We start from the raw sequence: 21,125 nt of genomic DNA on the forward strand, positions 1-21,125 counted from the left end.
GATCCACTAAACAAATGTGTTGCTAATTTAACAAGTGCAGGGATTTGCTTAAGAAACCTGGCAAGGAAAGTCATAAGATGGAGGTCAAACTCACTTAACAAATTTCTCACTTAGCAACGTACATTTTTGGCTCAATCGTGGCTATACATCAAGGATTACCTACCTGTATGTCATAGTGAGAAAAATGTGAACCACCACACAACAGAAATCCTGTACTACTGTCATGGAGGTTAAATAGATTTGAGCTGAGGTCGTTCTATTTGCAACATGCTTTGCATTTGAAAGAATTATCTCGGAATTTTCTTTCATTTTCTTTGCAATATGTTTTTTAACGTGAAATAGCAGCTATGGCTGATTTTTGTATAACAGCTGTTTTTTACTCTGTATCTTTCACTTAAAAGAAAGATAATCTTAATCACAGCCCTCTAACGTATTCTTGAAAAGTTTCTCATGCTATTTAAGTTAAATATCACTGTTTTTTTAAGAAATCGACATGACTAACTTAAGTCTTACTCATTTAGGTGAATTTAGTCTAAGTATGAATAATTTTTGAGTCCACCCCCAATATATCAGAACACTGACAGGTTAAAATACATGAACGTAAAGGAGGAATTGTGTCACTGGTCATAAAATCTCAATTTTTCAGGATTTTTAAAAAAATCTTATATGCTTTTCAAGGGTAGCATCAATATTATATCGTATTTTATATCAATATTTTAAAGAAAATTACAAGTTCAGAAGAAAAATTATTGTGGAAAAGTCAAGCAAGTTTAAAGCTTTGCTACCTCAGTGAACTGTTGGTTTAATAGATCAAAATAACTGATATTATAATGCAATCGACTGATACAATCTATTATATAATTCCCTCAACTATTCATTACAATCAGGAGCTCCCATATAATCTAATGGTTAAGACAAAAGGCTAGAAAGTGGGAGACTGTGAGTTCTAGTCCCGCCTTAGGCACAAAAGCTGGTTGGGTGACTATGAGACAATCACCAGGAGACGGTGAGTTCTAGTCCCGCCTTAGCTATGAAAGCCAGGTGGCTGACTTTGGACCAATCACCAGAAGCCTTGTGAGTTCTAGTCCCGCCTTAGGCACAAAAGCTGGCTGGGTGACTTTGGGCCAATCACCAGGAGATGGTGAGTTCTAGTCCCGCCTTAGGCATGAAAGCCAGGTGGCTGACTTTGGGCCAATCATTAGAAACCTTGTGAGTTCTAGTCCTGCCTTAGGCAGGATTGGGAGTTTGCTGTGGGATTCTGGGAGTTGAAGTTCACAAGTCTTAAAGTTGGCAAGGTTGGAGACCAATGGCTGTCCAGTCTCTTCTTAAAAACTTCCAGTGTTGGAGCATTCACAGCTTCTGGAGGCAGGCTGTTCCACTGGTTAATTGTTCTCACTGTCAGGAAATTTCTCCTTGTCTGTGTGTCCAGCCTTAGGATTGCGAGAATGCATAGCGACACCAAGGAGGGCTGTGGGTCACGTATATGATGCACTGTGGCTTTAAGAACTGACCTGGCCGGGGGGGGGGGACGACATGGCTCTGTGCTGTCATTTGCTCTGGAAGCCCAATTTATTAGGCCGCTTTGATTTCCCACAGCAATTGCATTAGAAATTCAAATGCAACTGTGCCTCCTGTCTCTAGATCGCCCAGGCCTCTCTCTTTCCATTCTAAGTAAAAGCACCATAAATTCCCACCTTGTTTAGTTCACAAAACTGTCTTTACTTTGCCGCAGGATTAAACCAAAGCTCTTCTTCAACGGTTACGCAGTTCGAATCCCACAAATTTTCAGTTTTTAGGCATTTGAGGATTGGCAGTCTGTTACAATCTGCTAGCACTGATGAGGTTACTTAGTTTGGTGATGAAATGTCTACAAGAAAAGCACCCAAGCTCAGAGAGCATCAAGGACCCCACAGTCTCCCTCCTCGTCCTCCTCCTCTTCTCCATAAAACCCACTCCTTTCTAGTACTGATGACGTTACCTAGTTGGCTCATGAAATGTCTTCAAGAAAACCACCAACCTCAGAGAGCATCAAGGACACTACATTCCTCCTCCTCCTCCTCTTCTCCATAAAACCCACTCCCTTCTAACACTGATGACATTACCTAGTTGGCTCATGAAACGTCTGCAAGAAAACCACCAAGCTCAGAGAGCATCAAGGACCCCCCCTCCTCCTCCTCCATCATCATCATCATCATCATCATCATCATCATCATCTTCTTCTTCTTCTTCTTCTTCTTCTTCTTCTTCTTCTTCTTCTTCTTCTTCTTCTTCTTCTTCTTCTTCTCCTCCTCCTCCTCCTCCTCCTCCTCCTCCTCCTCCTCCTCTTCTCCATAAAACCCTTCTAGCACTGATGACGTTACCTAGTTCGGTCATGAAACGTCTGCAAGAAAACCACCAAGCTCAGAGAACACCAAGGACCTCACAGTCCTCCTCCTCCTCCTCATTTTCCCCTCCTCCTTTTCTTCCTGTAACCAACTTAACAACTGCCAGGATTCGCGTAAGAACTGCGGTGAGAAAGGTCGTAAAATGGGGCAAAATTCCCTTAACAAACGTCTCGTTTAGCCACGGGAAATTTGGGGCCCGACTGTGGTCGTGAGAGCGAGGACCACCTGTCCACTTCCGCGTGTTTAGAGAGCAAGGTTGGCAGCCTCCGATGATCCTTGTGCGCGTGCCTTGGTTTTGCGTACGTGAATTTTACATAAATATGCGGGAGTTGATGACTCGACGTTCACCATGAATAACTGAAGTGTAGGTTGAACCTCTGTGAAAATGCAGACGATCAATCAGAGAGTGGAGACCTTTTCTGAAACTTACCACCCGTTGTAGCTCAAACCAACCACTTACTCTATGACAAATGTTCCTCTCCTGACAGCACGAACAATATTGCTGCTTTTAGCTATCACACACACACACACACACACACACACACACACACCATAGTTCATCCTTTAATCTCAAGAATACCCCACTCGAAAATTACCTGGGTGTTTGGCTGCTGCCAACCAAATTCAACAGCCTGTCTAATGCTTGAATGGAAGGCTTACTCTTTTGAAAACTTCTGCCTTTTCCTCATTTACCTGACACTTGTCAGTGCCTTCCCTGCCATTTTTTTTAAAAAAAAACAACTTTTATGTCAGTCTTGCAATGCAGGATATAAGTTCATTTATCACCCAATTATCATCAGCTTCTTGACAGCCCAAGAATTTCCAGACAGAAAAGTCAGGAGGAAGAAACTGAGCGTGTTGGGGAAAAAAAATAATAAAATCTAAAGACAACTGTTCAACTTGTGTAAAATAAAACAAGTGCAGACTAGTTGCTGCTTCGGCAAGGAGCACAGAAGTAGTAAGAACATGCGTTCTTACAACTTTTGAGGGCTGAAATATGACTTTGAAACACGGCATACTACGTGTTTAGGCACCGCTGCTGTTCCTGCTAACACTACAGGTAGTCCTTGAGTTACCGCCACAACGGAACCCAACATTGGCGTTGCTAACCAAGACAGTTGTGGAGTTTTGCCCCCTTTTCACACCTTTCTTGCCACAGTTTTTAAAGGAATCACTACGGTCATTGTGTTAATGTGGTTGTTAAGTGGATCTGCCTTCCTCATCGACTTTGCTTGCCAGGAGGTCACAAGACACCAGATCCTGCAACTGTCATGAATATGAACCAGTTGCAAAGAGTTTGAATTCTGATCGCGTGACCATGGGGAGGCTGCAACGGTTGTAAGTATGAAAAATGGTCACAAGAACCTTTTTTCCCCCCGTGCCATTGTTAACTTCAAATCTCGCTAAATGAACGGCTGTAAGTCAAGGGATACATGTATGTTTAAGAAGAAGCAATTCTACAGCTGAACGTCAACTAGTATCTCAGGAACTTTCCTTTAACAGGCCAGAAAAATCCAAAATAAAATATACTGATGTTTTCCCTTGAAAACTGAGCAGCTTACAACTTCCCTCTCCTCCCCAGCAGGCGGGTAAGTGGCTATTGCTGGGTGAATGAGGGAGCAAGGGATTGCACGACTGACTGGGAAACTGTCCCAGAACGTTGAAACTGAAGAGTACATTCCCGCAGCAACAGCCAATAACATCGAAGCCGCCACGCTTTTATTCGCTCAGGAGACATGGATCCTGGATTTAGAACACATTCTGTAAGTTAGGCCTTTTAAGGCAGGGATCCCCAACCCCCGGTCCACGGACCGATAGCAGTCCGTGGCATGCCAGCAACCGGTCCGCACAAACAAGCAAAGCCCCATCTGTGGGATGCAGGCAGCACACAAAACCACACACTCTTTCTCCATGGAAATGGTCTCTGGTGCCCCAAAGGCTGGGGACCTCTGCTATAAAGTGGTGTTGTTAGTTGCGAAGTCGTGTCCGACCCATCGCAACCCCATGTACAACATTCCTCCAGGACTTCCTGTCCTCTACCATCTTCTGGAATCATTTAAGCTCACGCCTACTGCTTCAGTGACTCCATCCAGCCACCTCCTTCTCTGTCGTCCCCTTCTTCTCTTGCCTTCCATCTTTCCCAGCATCAGGCTCTTCTCCAGGGAGTCCTTCCTTCTCATTAGGTGGCCAAAGGACTTGAGTTTCAACTTCAGGATCTGGCCTTCTAAAGAGCAGTCAGGGTTGATCTCCTCCAGGACTGACCGGTTTGATTGCCTTGCAGTCCAGGGGACTCGCAGGAGTCTTCTCCAGCACCCTAGTTCAAAGGCCTCAATTCTTTTGCTTTAAGGTACTTTGGCTCAAAAATTGTTGCTCCGTGATGCACCATTTCATCCAGTTAAAGGTCACAACAGCAGGAATTTTAGTAGTGTAAACATTATTTGATCCCCACAATCCCCTCTCAACTGTTTGATTTCACGTTTTTCTAACGCAAAATGATGGCTTTGAAGGCACACCCATTTTCAGGGCTGTCTCGACAGTTTCCTCTGACGTTTTAAAAGCCATTGCTTGGAACAGAGGGAAACAATTTCTCTTCACAGCGCTAACGTGGATGTTAAGACAGAGAGAGCTGCTTCGGTGAGAAGACCTTCTTCGTGCTTTCCGATAAACATGCCCCGAGGCTGGAGATTTTTGCACGCTCGATGCAGCTGATTTTTTTGCAAATGCTCCAAAAGGAAATCCATCCAAGAATTTATTTAAAAGCCTTTGAGTCTGGGAAAACAGCAATGATCCATATAGAGAATCTCTTAATTCATTCAGCTAAGCCTCCGATGAACACAAATGAACTTTCTGCAGTCTGCTTCTCGGCCAGTGCTCTGATTTATTCATTATTTTTTTTTCATTTGCGTGAATTTATTTGCCTCAAATAACTGAGCTCAAAATTGCTGTTGCCAAGTGAGACATTTGTCAAGTGAGTTTTGCCCCACTTTACGACTTTTCTTAGCCAAAGCTGTTAAGTGAATCACTGCAGTTGATAAGTTAGTGACACGGTCGTTAAGCGAATCTGCCCCCCCATTGACTTTGCTTGTCAGAAGATCGCAAAAGGGGATCACGGGACGCCCGGGACACTGCGACCGTCATAAGTATGAGTCAGTTGCCAAGCGTCTGAATTTTGATCATGTGACCGTGGGGATGCTGCAACGGTCGCAAGGGTGACAAACGGTCATAAGTCACTTTTTTTCAGTGCCGTTGTAATGTTGAACGGTCACTAAATGAGCTGGTGTAAAGCCGAGGACCACCTGCAAATGACCTTGATCTATTTCTCCATCTCTCTCACTCTCGCTCTCTCAGACATAAAGAGACACAAAAATAACGATAAGGGGGGAAAAACGTACTAGGAACTCCACCTGTCTAGCTGAAAAGAATGAGTTTGTTTTGACAATGTGTAAGCCGTTTCAATCACAGCAGAAACTCTAAGAGGCGCCTACACGTTGCATCAAAAACGGATAAGAAGAAACCACAAAACAAACAAAAGATGCCATAGTATCTTCACAGAGGAATAGAATCGAGATCGCGTGAAATGTTAATACCACTTTACAAGGCCTTGGTAAGGCCACCCTTGGACTACTGCATCCAGTTTTGGTCACCACGATGTAAAAAAGATGCTGAGACTCTAGAAGGAGTGCAGAGAAGAGCAACAAAGATGATCAGGGGACTGGAGGCTAAAACATATAAGGAACGGTTGCTGGAATTGGGCGTGTCTAGTTTAATGAAGAGAAGGATGAGGGGGGGGCATGACAGCAATGTTCCAGTATCTCAGGGGCTGCCCCAAAGAAGAGGGAGCCAAGCTATTCTCCAAAGCGCCTGAAGGCAGGACAAGAAGCAACAGATGGAAACTCATCAAGGAGAGAAGCAACCTAGAACTAAGGAGAAACTTCCTGACAGTTAGAACAATTAACCAGTGGAACAGCCTGCCTGCAGAAGTGGTGAATGCTCCAACACCGGAAGTTTTTAAGAAGAGACTGGACGACCATTTGTCTGAAACGGTATAGGGTTTCCTGCCTGAGCAGGGGGTTGGACTAGATGACCTCCAAGGTCCCTTCCAACTCTGTTATTCTATTCTAACAGGTCTCATCCTGCTTCACCAAACACCCAACTTTGTTTGGGTCCTACTTAAAATTCTCTTTTTTAAGAGAATTTAACAATGCGTCATGATCCGATCCCAAACTGCCAAACTCTTGCAGCCATCCGCCTCTTTGCTACCTCTTCTTATTGACTTAATTATCCATCAAAATGTCCAGGCAAAGATGTAATTTTGCATGATGCTATGCAGAGATGCCACGGGCATTATAATGGATGAGTGCAGCCTGGCAGATTAGAAGCAGCCATCTTTCAGAATGAGCTATCTTTTTTTTTTTAGCCGCCATGCACACACCTAGGAGTGCATTGCTCAAACATCTGCTGCAAAGGGTCTCTAACTTTTCTGCTTGTCACTGGATAGTGTCCTGGGTAAATTAAAAAAACAGAAACAAAATAAAACAAAAAAAGGACTAAGGGAGATATTTACAGGTAACCTGAACCAAATGGAGTGTGGTCATCAAAGCGGTACTAATTGTTCCTCAGGAAAATCTGAAGTAAACGTGGTCCGTTCCTCATTTTGAAAGATCAATGGGCAATTCGTCCACGCCAAGTCCCTTAAATCAGAAGGGCTCAATGTTATTGGACGTGGAGGAAAAGGCAAAATATATTTAGATGTAGATGAGCCGTTTTACCAAAACAAAAGGAAGGAGAATTTATAGAGAACCCGCGGGGGTTATTATTGAAATAGCAGAACTGAAAAATCAACCTGAATGGGCTGGATAGAAAGGATAGGCATTTTGCCATTAGGCTTCAGAACACAATAATAATAGTAGTAGTAGTAGTAGTAGTAGTAGTAATAATAATAATAATAATAATGTCATAGAAAATGATAAAATTAAACTGCTCTGGGACTTCAGAATTCAAACAGACAAGCACCTGCAACATAACACCCCAGACTTAACAATTGTCGATAAGAAAGACAAAAAAGTCTGGATAGTGGACGTGGCAGTGCCTGGAGACAGCAGAATAGAAGAGAAAGAACTGGAGAAGATAACAAAATACAAAGACCTACAAATAGAAATAGAAAGACTGTGGCAAAAGCAAGCAAGGGTAGTACCAATAGTAATAGGCTCCTTGGGTGCAATCCCAAAACAATTGGAGCACCACTTGAACACCATTGGCATTGACAAATTCGCTATTAGTCAATTGCAAAAGGCGGCCTTACTAGGAACTGCTTCCATCCTGCGACGATATCTGTAATACCATCAAACATCCACATCTGCCTATCCCAGGTCCTGGGTAAGGACTCGATAGGTAGACAAAATGCCAAATCCAGTCTGAACATCTGGCTGACTGTGCGATGATCAATAATAATAATAATAATAATAATAATAATAATAATAATAATAATAATAATAATAAAGAAGGTGGAAGGGATCTTGGAAGTCATCTCGTCCAACCCCCTGCTCAGGCAGGAAACCCTATACCATTTCAGACAAATGGCTGTCCAGTCTCTTCTTAAAAACTTCCAGTGTTGGTGCATTCACCACTTCTGCAGGCAGGCTGTTCCACTGGTTAATTGTTCTAACTGTCAGGAAGTTTCTCCTTAGTTCTAGGTTGCTTCTCTCTTTGGTTAGTTTCCACCCATTGCTTCTTGTACTGCCTTCAGGCAGTTTGGAAAGAAGAGGTCCCCAATACCGGGGCTGTGGCCCATTACCGGGACCTTGAGCCCTTTGGAACTGGGCCGTGGAAGTGGCGGGCACACATGCTCCATTTGCGCAAACGGCGGGCATGCTTGTCCGTTCAAATGTGTACACGTGCTTGCCCGCCGCTCGTGTGAAACCATCTCCTCTCACACACACACACACACACACAGATGGTCCACAAAGCCAGGAAGGTTGGGGAAATCTGGACTAAGGAATGGGTAATATGCATTGTCTGGATAAACATACAGATGTGTAGGAAATTTCACTCTGACCTGAAAATTCCCAGATACAGGTGGTCCTCGACTTAGGACCACAGTTCAGCCCAAAATTTCCACTGCTAAGCCAGACAGTTGTTAAGTGAGTTTTACCCCATTTTACGACCTTTCATGGGGTTAAGTAAATCACGGCAGTTGTTAAGTCAGTCACACGGTTGTTAATCAATCTGGCTTCCCCTTCGACCTGGTTATATCAGACAGTCGCAAAAGGGGATCACGTGACCCTGGGACATCGCAACCGTCATAAATACGAGTCGGTTGCCAAGCATCTGAATTTTGATCCACCTGACCACCAATAAGATCTCTAAAGTTATAACATTTAATTTCTACCATGTCTTGGATTAATAAATGGATTTAGTAGCTTTGACCTGAATTGAGGCGAATGTAGAAGTTTAGGAATGCTGGATGTTCCTTCTGTTCTCTTTGCACAGCTCATCTATTGAGTACGTATTTTTATTTTAAAAAAAAAAATCTGATAAGAGCTAACTCGCTTATATTTTTAAGCAAGTTTTAAGACATCTCAATTTCTATGACAAAAAATAACTGTGATTATAACTGTTATACAATCTCCCAGCGGTGGCAATTCTCTCGCTTTTTTTTTTTTTTTTAAAAAATGAGATTGATTTATGGAGACGCTAAGAATACATATTGTCCTTTTAAGTACTAAAGATAGAAGAGAAGTTGGCCAACCTTAGAATTACATTTAAATATTGATAATATTTAGACACAGTCGTGAGTGAAATTTCAATTGAAACTTACCGTTTGAATCCTGATGATATTCAATCACGGCCACCTTAAATTATATATCATATCTTTGGCTATTTCAATCCATCACCAAGTTATTTTATTTTGTGTTCAAGAGAGAGGAGGAGGAAGAGAAGAAATGGGAGTGCTTTGATAATGCTTCTCAAAGTATTTGTTTTTTTTAAAAAAGTATTCGCCCTTTCACACTTTTAAAAATTTTATTCCTACTTATATTCCTGTTATAAATCTTCCTTCTATTCAATGTTTGTATAAGTGTTGCCCAGAACAAGGGCCAATTTATTCCAAAATGTGTGTGAGCTTTATTATAAAAAACATATTTTATTAGCAGTAACTGGAACATTTCCCATTGGACTGCGTACGGCTAGTCTTTATTTAGAGACCACAATTAGGACTGACTTAAGCAAAGTGGTCCTTAAATGAAACTGCCACTGTGCTTATGATCTCTCTTCAGGTTTTCTTTGCTTTATAGACCTACAAAGGTTGTAAATGTAAGGACTGGTTGTAAGGGTACTTTTTCATCCCTGTTGTAACTATAAATGGTTGCTAAACAAGGCAGTCATTAAACCAAGGACTGTCTATAGTTATGTCTTCTTCTACATCAGTGTTTCCCAAACTTGACAATTTTAAGGCATGTGGACTTCAACTCGCAGAATTCCACAGCCAGCAACGCTGGCTGTGGAATTCTGGGAGTTGAAGTCCTCATGCCTTAAAATTGTCAAGTTTGGGAAACACTGTTCTACATCAGGGGTCCCCAATCTGTGGGCTGCAGCCATGGTCCATGTTGGCCGCCATGTTGGCCGCCGGGAATGGCTGGCAAGTGTGCGCACATGTGCACCCATCCTCCCCACTTGCGCTAGTGCCGTCGCACAGGTGCTAGTGGCCCTGTTTGCGCACTGCGTGTGGGTGCTAGTGCCCCTTTTGCGCATGCGCAAAAATGCTAGTGGCCCTTTGTGCATGCACATGGGTGCTAGTGCCCCATTTGCGCATGCACACAGGCGTCAGTTCCACCACTAGCCCCACCATGGGTGTGCATGGTGTGCTTGTGCATGTGCATTTATAGGTCGGGGTTGGACTGCAAAATCCTAGCTTCTCTCAGCCTGGTAGTTTTCTTACAGACGTTTTGTTACCCGACTGGGTAACATCATCAGTGCTAGCAGGGAGTGGGAGGGTTTCAGAGTGGATGGAAAAGGAGTAGGAGGAGGAGGATGGAGTCCTTGGTGCTCTGTGAACTTGGTGGTAATATTATCAGTGCTAGAAAGGAGTGTGTGAGGAGGAAGAGGAGGAGAAGGAGAAGGAGAAGGAGGAGGAGGACTGTGGAGTCTTTGGTGCTCTCTGAACTTGGTAGTTTCATGACCCAACTAGGTAATATCCTCAGTACTAGAAGGGAGTAAGGTTTGCTTAGAGGAGGAGGAGGAGGAGGAGGAGGAGGAGGACAACTGTGAGGTCCTTGGTGCTCTCTGAGCTTGGTGGTTTTCTTGCAGACGTTTTATTACCCAACTAGGTAATATTATCACTGCTAGAAGAGGGTGGGGTTTGCTCTCTCTTTATATACAAGCAACTTGCCCTGTCAGTGTTGTTGGGAGTATTCTTGGTGATTCTTTGATTAGGCTGTTGTTTACTAAATTGGTAATTCCTTCATTGGTATGTTGTTTATTGCTTGGTTTTAATCTCTTCTTCTCTGGTGGTTGATTGCTGATCAGGAGAAGTTGTGTTCTTTCAGCTTTTGGTCTCCTTTGAATGGTATGTAGATGTTGTTTAACTGTATGTGCCTGTTGATAGCTGTGTGTCTGAGTGAAACAGCATGATATTTGAAGCACGAAAAGAAGAAGAACAGAAGGAAAACAACATCAAGGAAGGGCACCCTCCACACTACTGGGTGAAGCCTTTTCATAAAGATGCTGATTTTGAAAAACAAAAATACAGTCCAGTTTAGGTATTACATCTGAGAAGGACAGAAGAAAGAGATGGTCAAAACCCATGGGAAAATGCCTCATATGGACAGTAGTGGGATTCAAATATCTGAATAACCGGTTCTCTTGTTGGATGCAGGCCTGGGCCTCCGAGACCTAGAACGGACTTCCAGAAATGACTTCCAGTGGGCTGTTCTAGGCCTGGGAAGCCTCCTTCAGGCCTCTGAGGCCTAGAACGGACTTTCAGAAGTGGCATGCATGCACTTCCGGTGGACCATTCCAGGCCTGGGAGGCCTCCTTCAGGCCTCTGAGGCCTAGAGCGGACTTCTGGAAGTGGCATCCACACACTTCCAGTGGGCTGTTCTAGGCCTGGGAGGCCTCCTTCAGGCCTCTGAGGCCTAGAACAGACTTCCAGAAGTGGCATCTCTGCACTTCCGGCGGGCTGTTCTAGGCCTGGGAAGCCTCCTCCAGGCCTCCCAGGCCTAGAACGCACTTCCGGAAGCAGTGTGCATTCAGCTGGTTCTCCAAACACAGCAAAATTTAGCTACCGGTTCTGCCAAACAGGTGTGAACAGGCTGAATCCCACCACCGCATATGGACCACATGGCTCTTTAAATATATGTATGTTCATATTAGTAAAGTTGGAAGGGACCTTGGAGGTCATCTAGTCCAACCCCCTGCTCGGGCAGGAAACCCTACACCATTTCGGACAAGTGGCTGTCCAGTCTCTTCTTAAAAACTTCCAGTGTTGGAGCATTTACTGCTTCTGGAGGCAAGCTGTTCCCCTGATTAATTGTTCTCACTGTCAGGAAGTTTCTCCTTAGTTCTAGGTTGCTTCTCTCCTTGATTAGTTTCCACCCGTTGCTTCTTGTCCTGCCTTCAGGTGCTTTGGAAAATAGCTTAATTCCCTCTTCTTTATGGCAGCCCCTGAGATATTGGAATACTGCTATCATGTCCCCCCTTGTCCTTCTCTTCGGTAAACTAGACATACCCAATTCTAGCAACCGTTCCTTATATGTTTTAGCCTCCAGTCCCTAATCATCTTTGTTGCTCTTCTCTGTACTCTTTCTAGAGTCTCAACATCTTTTTTGCATCGTGGTGACCAAAACTGAATGCAGTATTCCAAGTGTGGCCTTACCAAGGCATTGTAGAGTGGTATTAATACTTCACGTGATCTTGATTCTATCCCTCTGTTAATGCAGCCTAGCACTGTGTTGGCCTTTTTGGCAGCTGCAGCACACTGCTGGCTCATATTTAGGTGATTGTCTACTAGGACTCCGAGGTCCCTCTCGCAGTTACTACTATTGAGCATGGTGCCACTTATGCTGTACTTGTGCATTTGGTTTTCTTGCCTAAATGTAGAACCTTGCTTTTTTCACCATTGAATTTCATTTTGTTAGTTAGTGCCCAGTGTTCAAGTCTGTCCAGATCCTTCTGTATCTTAAGCCTGTCTTCTGGAGTGTTGGCTATTCCTGCCAGCTTGGCGTGAGTGTGTGTCAAATAGAATTTTTTTCAAAAGCAAAAACAACTTTGTTTTTTCCTTTTCCCCCCCAGCTGCCGCACAGATACGGTGATAAATCCACAGGCTTTGCCAAAGTTACACTTGAGTTTATTTTCAATCAGAATTAACGAGGAAACCCTTTTTTTTGGACATCCGAGTTCCTTCGCCTCAAGAGAGGCAGATTGGTGCCTCCTTCCACAGTCTCTGTGACAAATGGCCTCCTACAATCACACTATCACCACTCCGTGCCATTTTTCTCTTTAGCAAGCTCACCCCGGGGGCTGTCGGAGAGACAAAATGGATTTCCATAAATTGCCAGGGTTGGCTGGCACGTCTATTCAAGGCCGGAAAAAGTGGGAGGAAGCTTCCAGAAGTCCATTTCTTGGGGAGAAGAAGCTTCCATCTTTTTTTCTGCCGTTATGAAAAAAATTGCTCAAAGGAAAAGGTGACCGGCGAGACACATTCGCATCCCCTTCCCAAAGACGAAGGGGGTCAACAAGAAGGAGGAAAGGGGTAGAATCGGACAACTGCCCTGCAAAATTTCATTTAGCACCATAGGGAAATTCCACATTTCCTAACTGCTGCCAGTTACCCTCTTCAAAAAATTAAGGAGGATGAACTTTGGATCAAGAAAAGAGGCACCTCATAGGCCAGTGAAACTTTTAGAGTCCGAGTGCCCAAATTGCAACCCAAAACCCACTTATTTATTGTTGGGTGCCGGGTGGGCGTGGCCCACTGGGTGGGCGTGACTGTGGTGGTCATGACAGACTGGGTGGGCGTGATCACCTCGATGTTGCTCGTGGGGAGGGACGCCTGTGGGGGCCGGGCAGGGTTGGGGGAGACCCAGGGGGTCTCTGGCAGGTGGGGCGTTGCGCAGGAGGCTCGTCTTACAGGGTGAGGCTGGGCAAGGCAGGGCATGGTGGGGGTGCCATTGTTGCAGGGCAAGGGGCGGCTGGTGCCTGACACCAATGGCCCCCGCACACAGAAACCAGCGAGCGCATTGGGAGTGACAGTATCCGTAAGCAGCCGCAGCCTGCTGGCCCCTCGACCGGCACACTCTGGGGCTCCGCAGCCCACCGCCAGCAGTTCAGAGAAGCCGCCTCTGAGCTGGATGGCCGGCCGACAGCTGAGGAGGCGATGCAGTGGGTCGTACCCGGGAAAAGGAGAGCATGCGAGGCCAGGAGGGATGGGATGGGGAGAAGGAAGGAAACCTGCCATGCTGGGATCCATCCAGCCACGTGGGAGCTCGGCGAGTTAGTGGGCAGCTGGTTGAAGAGGGACGATTGCCATCTCCGGGGCATGGCGCGTGTGCCCACAGGGAGGGCTCTGAGTGCCGCCTCTGGCACGCGTGCCATAGGTTCGCCACCACTATCATAGGCAAAGGGACAAACGACGGGCTTGTGGATGGGAGGAAAGGCCAAATACAACATTCTAATTGGAAGAGTTTGGTTTTTATTAAAGATCATGTACCCCAGGAGCATTCTTCACGAACCCATGATTGATTAATTGCCCATTTAGCGGAAATATATATTTTTTTCTGCGGGATTGGAGAAGCCTAGGAAGGAGAAGGAGAAACTAGACCCCGTGGTCATTAAGAAGAAGGCATCATGGCAGCAGGAGGAGGAGGTGGCGGAAAGAGGAAAAAGGAAGAAGAGAAGGAGGAGGAAAAGGAGAAAGGAGGGGAAGAGAAGGAGGAAAAAGAGGAGGAGGGGGGGAAAGAAGGAGGAAGAGGAAAAAGGAAGAGGAGGGGAAGAAGGAGGAAAAGGAGAAAGGAGGGGGAAGAGAAGGAGGAAGAGGAGGAAGAGGAGGGGAAAGAAGGAGGAAGAGGAAAAAAGGAGGGGGAAGAGAAGGAGGAAGAGGAGGAAGAGGAGGGGAAAGAAGGAGGAAGAGGAAAAAGGGAGGGGGAAGAGAAGGAGGAAAAGGAGGAGGAGGAGGGGAAAGAAGGAGGAAGAGGAAAAAGGAAGAGAAGGGGAAGAAGGCAGAGGAAAAGGAATAGGAGTACGGAAAGGAGGAAGAGGGGAAAGAAGGAGGAAGAGGAAAAAGGAAGGGAAAGAAGGAGGAAAAGGAGAAGAGAGGAAGAGGAAGAAGAGAAGGAAGAGGTGGAGGAGGAGGAGGAAGAAAAAGTGGAAGAGGAAGAGAAGGGAGAGGAGGAGGAAGAAGAGGAAAAAGGAAGAGGAGGGGAAGCAGGAGGAGGAAAAGGAGTAGGAATAGGAAAAGGAGGAAGAGGAGGAGGAGGGGAAAGAAGGAGGAAGAGGAAAAAGGAAGAGGAGGGGAAAGAAGGAGGAAAAGGAGGAAAAGTGAGGAGAAGGAGGAAGAAGAGAAGGAAGAGGTGGAGGAGGAAAAAGTGGAAGAGGAAGAGGAGGGAGAGGAGGAGGAAGAAGAGGAAAAAGGAAGAGGAGGGGAAGCAGGAGGAGTAAAAGGAGGAGAAGTGAGGAGAAGGAGGAAGAAGAGGAGGAGGAAGAGGTGGAGGAGGAAGAGGAGGAGGAGGAAAAGTGGAAGAGGAAGAGGAGGGAGAAGAAGAGGAAAAAGGAAGAGGAGGGGAAAGAAGAAGGAAAACGAGGAGAAGTGAGGAGAAGGAGGAAGAAGAGGAGGAAGAGGAAGAGGAAGAGAAGGAAGAGGTGGAGGAGGAAAAGGAGGAAGAAGAGGAGGAGGAGAGGAAAGAAGGAGGAAGAGGAAAAAGGAAGAGGGGAAAGAAGGAGGAAAAGGAGAAGAGAGGCAAAGGAGGAAGAAGAGGAGGAAGGGGAGGAGGAAGGGGAGGAAGAGGAAGAGAAGGAAGAAGAGGAAAAGGAAGAGGAAGACACAATTTCTCCTTCCTTGGAAAAAACCATAAGTAATCTATGGCTAAAACGACATCTGAATAAACAGGAGGAGACTCACCCAGGGACTCTTGTAAGTCCAGGGGAAACAGAGACCATAAAGCAGAAGTGGGAGCCTTCTTCCTTAACGAGATCGGCTGCAAATGCACGGTGATTGTATTGATTCGCTGCAGTAGATCAAATTTTAATCACACTAAAATACAGGCCTCTTTCTACGTGCCACCCACAAGGGCTTGCTACAAGCCACGGATTCTTTCAGACCTCTCCAGAAGCCTTGTGAGAAGAAAAACAAAACAAAACAGATGGCGCCACAAAGACCCACAACGTCCCCAAGGGATGTCTGCCTCAACCTAAGCAGCCCGAGGAAAAAAGGCACAGGGCTTTCTCCTTTTGGATGAAATAAGCGCTCTTCCAGAGAAGGATGGATGTGACTGTTTCAAGGATAACGCCAGCACTATAATCCAGTTAGCCAACATCCCAGAAGACAAGCTTAGGACCCAAAAGGATCTTGGTGAACTTGAACAATGGGCCTATCCAATGACGTGAACTTTAAGGTGGAGAAAAGCAAAGTTTTACACCTAGGCCGGAAAAACCAAAGGTACAAGTACACATTAGGGGAAACCTGGCTCAAAAACAGTCCCTGTGAGAGGGACCTTGGAGTCCGAGTGGATGATCAAGCTCTTCTCCAAAGCGCCTGAAGGCCGGACAAGAAGCAACGGATGGAAACTCATCAAGGAGAGAAGCAATCTAGAACTAAGGAGAAACTTCCTGACAGTGAGAACAATTAACCAGTGGAACAACCTGCCTCCAGAAGCGGTGAATGCTCCTTGCTAAAGGAGGAGGGGAAAGAAGGCAGCACTGCACATTAGAAGAAGTCTAATGCATGCCTATTCTCCAAGGCACCTGAAGGCAGGACAAGAAGCAACGGATGGAAACTGATCAAAAAGAGAAGCAACCTGGAATTAAGGAGAAATTTCCAGTCAGTGAGAACAATTAACCAGTGGAACAACCTGCCTCCAGAGTCATCTTCCACAGAGGCCACCAAGGTGGTTTATCCTTACAACCTCTCTTTGTTTCATACTACACTTGTATGTTGTCTCTAGTCTTTCATGCAGATGCATGTACACTAGGCTAATACTGACTTTATTGTATTTTATTTTTGCAAACATTCCATTAGCTAATGGAAAGGTTAGAAGACCAGGCATTGTATCTCTGAGACTGTTGTGTTGTCTAATGCAGGGCCTTTCAACCTTTTCACCCACTGTACCACTTTTAGGATAGGGCAAATTCCGAGTACCACCAGTCGCCTAGCAAGGTGTCAAAAACTTGATGACCCCCCCAAAAAAGGAAAAAAGTGATGAAGCACAGGTAGTCCTTGACTTACAACTGTTCGAAGTTACAATGGCACTGAAAAAAGTGCCACAGCCGAGCAAGACACCTGCCTGCCCACCCAGCGGTGCTCTTCCTCCTGTCCGAGGTTTTCATTGTTTAAGCATTTCTGTTGAGGACTGGCAGCGGGGGGGGGGGGGATTGGGAGTGTTTGGTTTTTATTCCCCCCCGTCTGCTGGATGGTTGCAGCAGATTTTGGTCACTTCACATGACCCTGGGACACTGTGACCATCATAAACATGAATCAGTTGCCAAGCATCTGAATGCAAATCACCAGACCCTGGAGACACTGCAACATTCCAGCTGATCGGCACTTCTTCAGGGCTCAGCAGAAGCGCCAGGATCAGCGCCCAGCTCCAGCTTGAGCCTGGCGCTGATCCTGGCACTTCCGCTGAGCCCTGACAGCCCTGCAGCTCCAGCCATCTCTCGCTCAGGCTTGTGCAGTGCTGCTACCGGTTCAGCTCATTCCCCTCCCCGGCTACCCCTTTTCTAGGATGGTCGCGTACCACCTGCCAGGTGCCAGTGTACCACAGGTGGTACCCGTACCACTGGTTGAAAAGCCTTCGTCTAATGAGTTGCTTATCACCAAGCAAGATCCGACAAGGGTTGTCAGTTACACACTGTTAACAACCGCAAAACATTCCTAAGCAGGTAGAAGGAGCCATTGGATGCCATGCACATCACCATAGTAATTTGCAACTTTGCTACGGGATATACGTTATCGATGTCGTTAGTGCGTTTTCGTGACCCATAAGATGTCAATTGCCTTCACTTTTCCCCATGTGGAAACCTATGGAGAAGATTACTTTTTGTTTTTTACAAGATCCAATCTGGGATGGTCTCTGGGACCAAATGTTTTGCCTTCCAAGCTTTAGGACTAGTGCTGGAGTCCATCCACAGGGAACTTCCCTTGTAAGACTAAACACTGGTCCCGGAGATTGACCCAGATTGGATCCTGAAATATTATCCTGGACACGTATATTCGCCTTCATTCATTACTTTCCACCCCCCCCCCCAAAAAAAAATTATACCAGTAATCCAACTGTAACAGTTGGGGGGAGGGGAGCAATCTAATCTCTGCAGGGATGATGTTCCAAAGGGAGCTACAGCGGAGAAGGCCCTTCTTCTTTAAGAGATTAATGTCAACGCTGCAAATATTGTATATTCTTGCTTTTGACAATATGCAGAATTGTCTGGTAATTATGGGTTAATACAGAGCAGAAGGGAGGTTGGGGGTAAAGCCCGGGAAAGAAAGAGGAAGGAAACCTTTGACCTTCACACTAATTGGATAATGTGAGATATGGCGGCTAATTTAGGGAGGGAACATGCTGATAATTTAACCGCTCAGAGGAAGAGAACTTAGATCCTAGCATCCCTCCGTTGTGCCTGTGCCAACATTTTGTAACAATAAAAGACTTTTAGGAAAATAAATGCCTGGAAGTTCTTTGGAATGTTTCATTAACTGGAACCACAACATCATGCTAGGATCTAAGACAGACATATCAAACTCAAGACCCATGCGCTGGAACTGGATCATGATAGGCCCAGATCCAGCCTGCGAGGCTGCCCCAGAGCCAGTGAGGGACCGGCCCCCACTGCCCGGGTCCACCCCACCCAGGCGCACAGGAAGTGGAGAGGGGCAGTGCCTGGCAGCAGCCACAGTCCGCCGGTCCCTTGGCTGCCTTTTGGCCAGCGCACCCCGGGGCTCGCAGCCTACACAGGGCAGGTGGGCCTGAGTGCCTTGGCCACTGGATCAACCGCCCAAGTGGCAGGTGGAGGCAGAGGCGCAAGAGGCATGCGATCCAGCCCACAGGAAGCACTGGGCAGCTGCCTGAGGAAGCAGAGTTGGGCCAACAGGTCCCAGTAGCCCGGGAGCTCAAGAGCTGGACTGGGCGCCCACTGCCACCCAGGGACTCTGGTGGTCCATGCCACCATCCGCCCCTTCTCCCGGGTGTGGCAAGAGAGGAATGGCAAAGCTCCTCCGGTGGGCCAGTCCAGGGCACCTGCCCAAGTCGCATGTGCCCCCCCACAGGCACCCCCACGACACAAGCGACGTTGAACTGGCCATACACACCCCCAGCCCCACAAGGGCAATCACAGTGCTGATGCGGCCCTCAATGAAATCGAGTCTGACACCCCTGCTCTAAGAGATCTGGGTGTCATCTTGCTTGGCATATGCCAGGGGTCTTCAAACTTGGCCCTTTGATGACTTGTGGACTTCAACTCCCAGAATTCCTCAGCCAACATGCCTGGCTGAGGAATTCTGGGAGTTGAAGTCCACAAGTCATCAAAGGGCCAAGTTTGAAGACCCCTGGCATACGTGCTTTGTTACCTCATGCCTTTCAGTCTGCTTGCTTGAGTTAATAATAAAATGTTTTTTAAAAAAACCAAACCTTTATTTACTGGAGTGTTCGTTGTCCGTGGATCCAACAGGACCAATTGTCTGGCCATGTCGGAGGGTCTAACTTACCTCCACCAACTTGTTGGCATGTTCACGGAACACTTGGGCATATTCTTTAACTTCTTTCTCGTTGCCGCTCTTGGCTGCTTCGATGAGAACCAGCAGCGGGACGTTGGTCTCGAGGAACGAGTCCGATATGTGATCCATCACGGCTTTCCGCAACTGTGGAAAATCAAAACAGAAAGTGGTGGGAAGGGTACTGCCATATCTGGAGAAAGCAAGCGTTCAGACAACTTTATTATTCAAAGGATTAGCTTTACTATTGTCTGTGGAGATTCTCAGTCATCCAGGTCATGGTTGTCCCAAGGGTGCTTTTTTCTGAGGCAACTGGACTTTCTTGTTTTTCTTTGAAGACATTTCGCGTCTCATCCAAGAAGCTTCTTCAACTCTGACTGGATGGTGGGGAATGGAAGGATGTATACTCCTTGCAGACAGCTGGTCATTTGCTTCCTTTTAGAGAGTTGTTGAGGCCACCTGGAGGTTTACCTCAGGGTCACCTGAGTCATTGAGAAGGATGTACTTTCTGCAGGGACACCGGGCGGAAAACATCCTGCAGAAAGCACAGCTCCAATTTCTCAAGGACTGAGGTAAACCTCCAAGTGGCCACAATGACTCTCTAAAAGGAGGCAAATGACCAGCAGTCTGCAAGGAGTATAAATCCGTCCTGTTCCCCACCATCCAGTCATGGCTGAAGAAGCTTCTTGGATGAAAAGCGAAACATCTTCAAAGAAAAACAGGAAAGTCCAGTTGCCTCAGAAAAAAAGCACCTTTAGCTTTACTATTAGAACTAGTTTTGAGTCTTTTTGTTGGTACAGGCTGTCCTCGACTTATGGCCACAATTGAGCCCAACATTTCTGTCACTAAGTCAGACATTTCTTAAGCGGATTTTGCCCCACTTTACGACCTTTCTTGACACAGCGTTTAACTGAATCTCAGCAGCTGTTAAGCTATCAACACGGTCGTTAAGTGAACCTGGCTTCCCCAGTTTGTCAGAAGGTCGCAAAAGAGGATCGTGTGACCCCGGGATACTGCGACCGTCACACCTACGAGTCAGTTGCCAAGCGTCTGAATTTTGATCACCTGACCAAAGGGACCTCCAACGGTCTTAAGTGTGAAAAACGGTCACAAGTCACTTTTTTCAGTGCTGTTGTAACGTCAAACGGTCACTAAATGAATTGTCGTTAAGTCGAAGACTACCTGTATTCTTTTTCTTTCTGAGAAGCAGAAATAAAAATGTAAGAATACGCTGAAAATACACTTTTCTTTAAAGCAACAGTGAAGCTTCTGCTAGGTAGTCAAGGGAAACAGAATTATTTAGTTTGAAAAACATGTCTTTAAAAAAAAACACCTCATTCACTGAATTCATTCAGTTTTGCTCCGTCTGCTCACAGGATAAATTGCTGAGGTAAAAATAAAGGAAGCACTTAACACTCACTGATGGGAAATTCATTTCGCTGCAGATTGTCTCGACTAGCAGAGAAAATCTGAATTGTCCTCAAGATCGGTTTTGGTAAAATATTATTCACTAAAATATAATAAATGATACGTAATATTACTAGTCAATATATCTCTATCCCGAATCTTTTTGAAGGACTCGCTAGGTGGATCAAGTGCTAAATCCAATCTAAACATCTGGCTGTGCTTGTAGAAAGTGGCAAGTGTTTTTCTTTCTTTCTTTCTTTCTTTTTTTTGGGGGGGATGCACACTTGGTGTCCTGGAAAAAAAAAAAACTGCTTGTCTAGACAATTGTGACAAGTGTTTATATAGTGCTGTTAAGAGAGCCGGCTTTGCAGCACACAATATCAGAGGGAAACAGGACCTCCTGTCTCAGGGACTTCCTG

General features: G+C 45.8%; 1 protein-coding gene across 7 annotated transcripts in view; it reads right to left on the minus strand.

The window, feature by feature from the left end:
• LOC120308057 (catenin alpha-2) overlaps positions 1 to 19,444 on the minus strand; it is a 175,381-nt gene extending 155,937 nt beyond the window's left edge. For all 7 annotated transcript variants that reach the window (XR_005556729.1, XM_039343534.1, XM_039343529.1 and 4 more), the window contains exon 1: positions 19,294 to 19,444. Coding sequence is in view for 6 of the 7 variants with exons in the window: in XM_039343534.1 (XP_039199468.1) it covers positions 19,294 to 19,431 (138 nt within the window). In the remaining variant the exon portion in view is untranslated. The remainder of the gene's footprint in view (positions 1 to 19,293) is intronic.
• Positions 19,445 to 21,125: the final 1,681 nt, after the last annotated feature.

This window comes from Crotalus tigris, unplaced genomic scaffold (assembly GCF_016545835.1).
Source record: "Crotalus tigris isolate CLP2741 ecotype Arizona unplaced genomic scaffold, ASM1654583v1 scf7180000017857.1083437, whole genome shotgun sequence".
Lineage (NCBI taxonomy): Eukaryota > Metazoa > Chordata > Lepidosauria > Squamata > Viperidae > Crotalus > Crotalus tigris.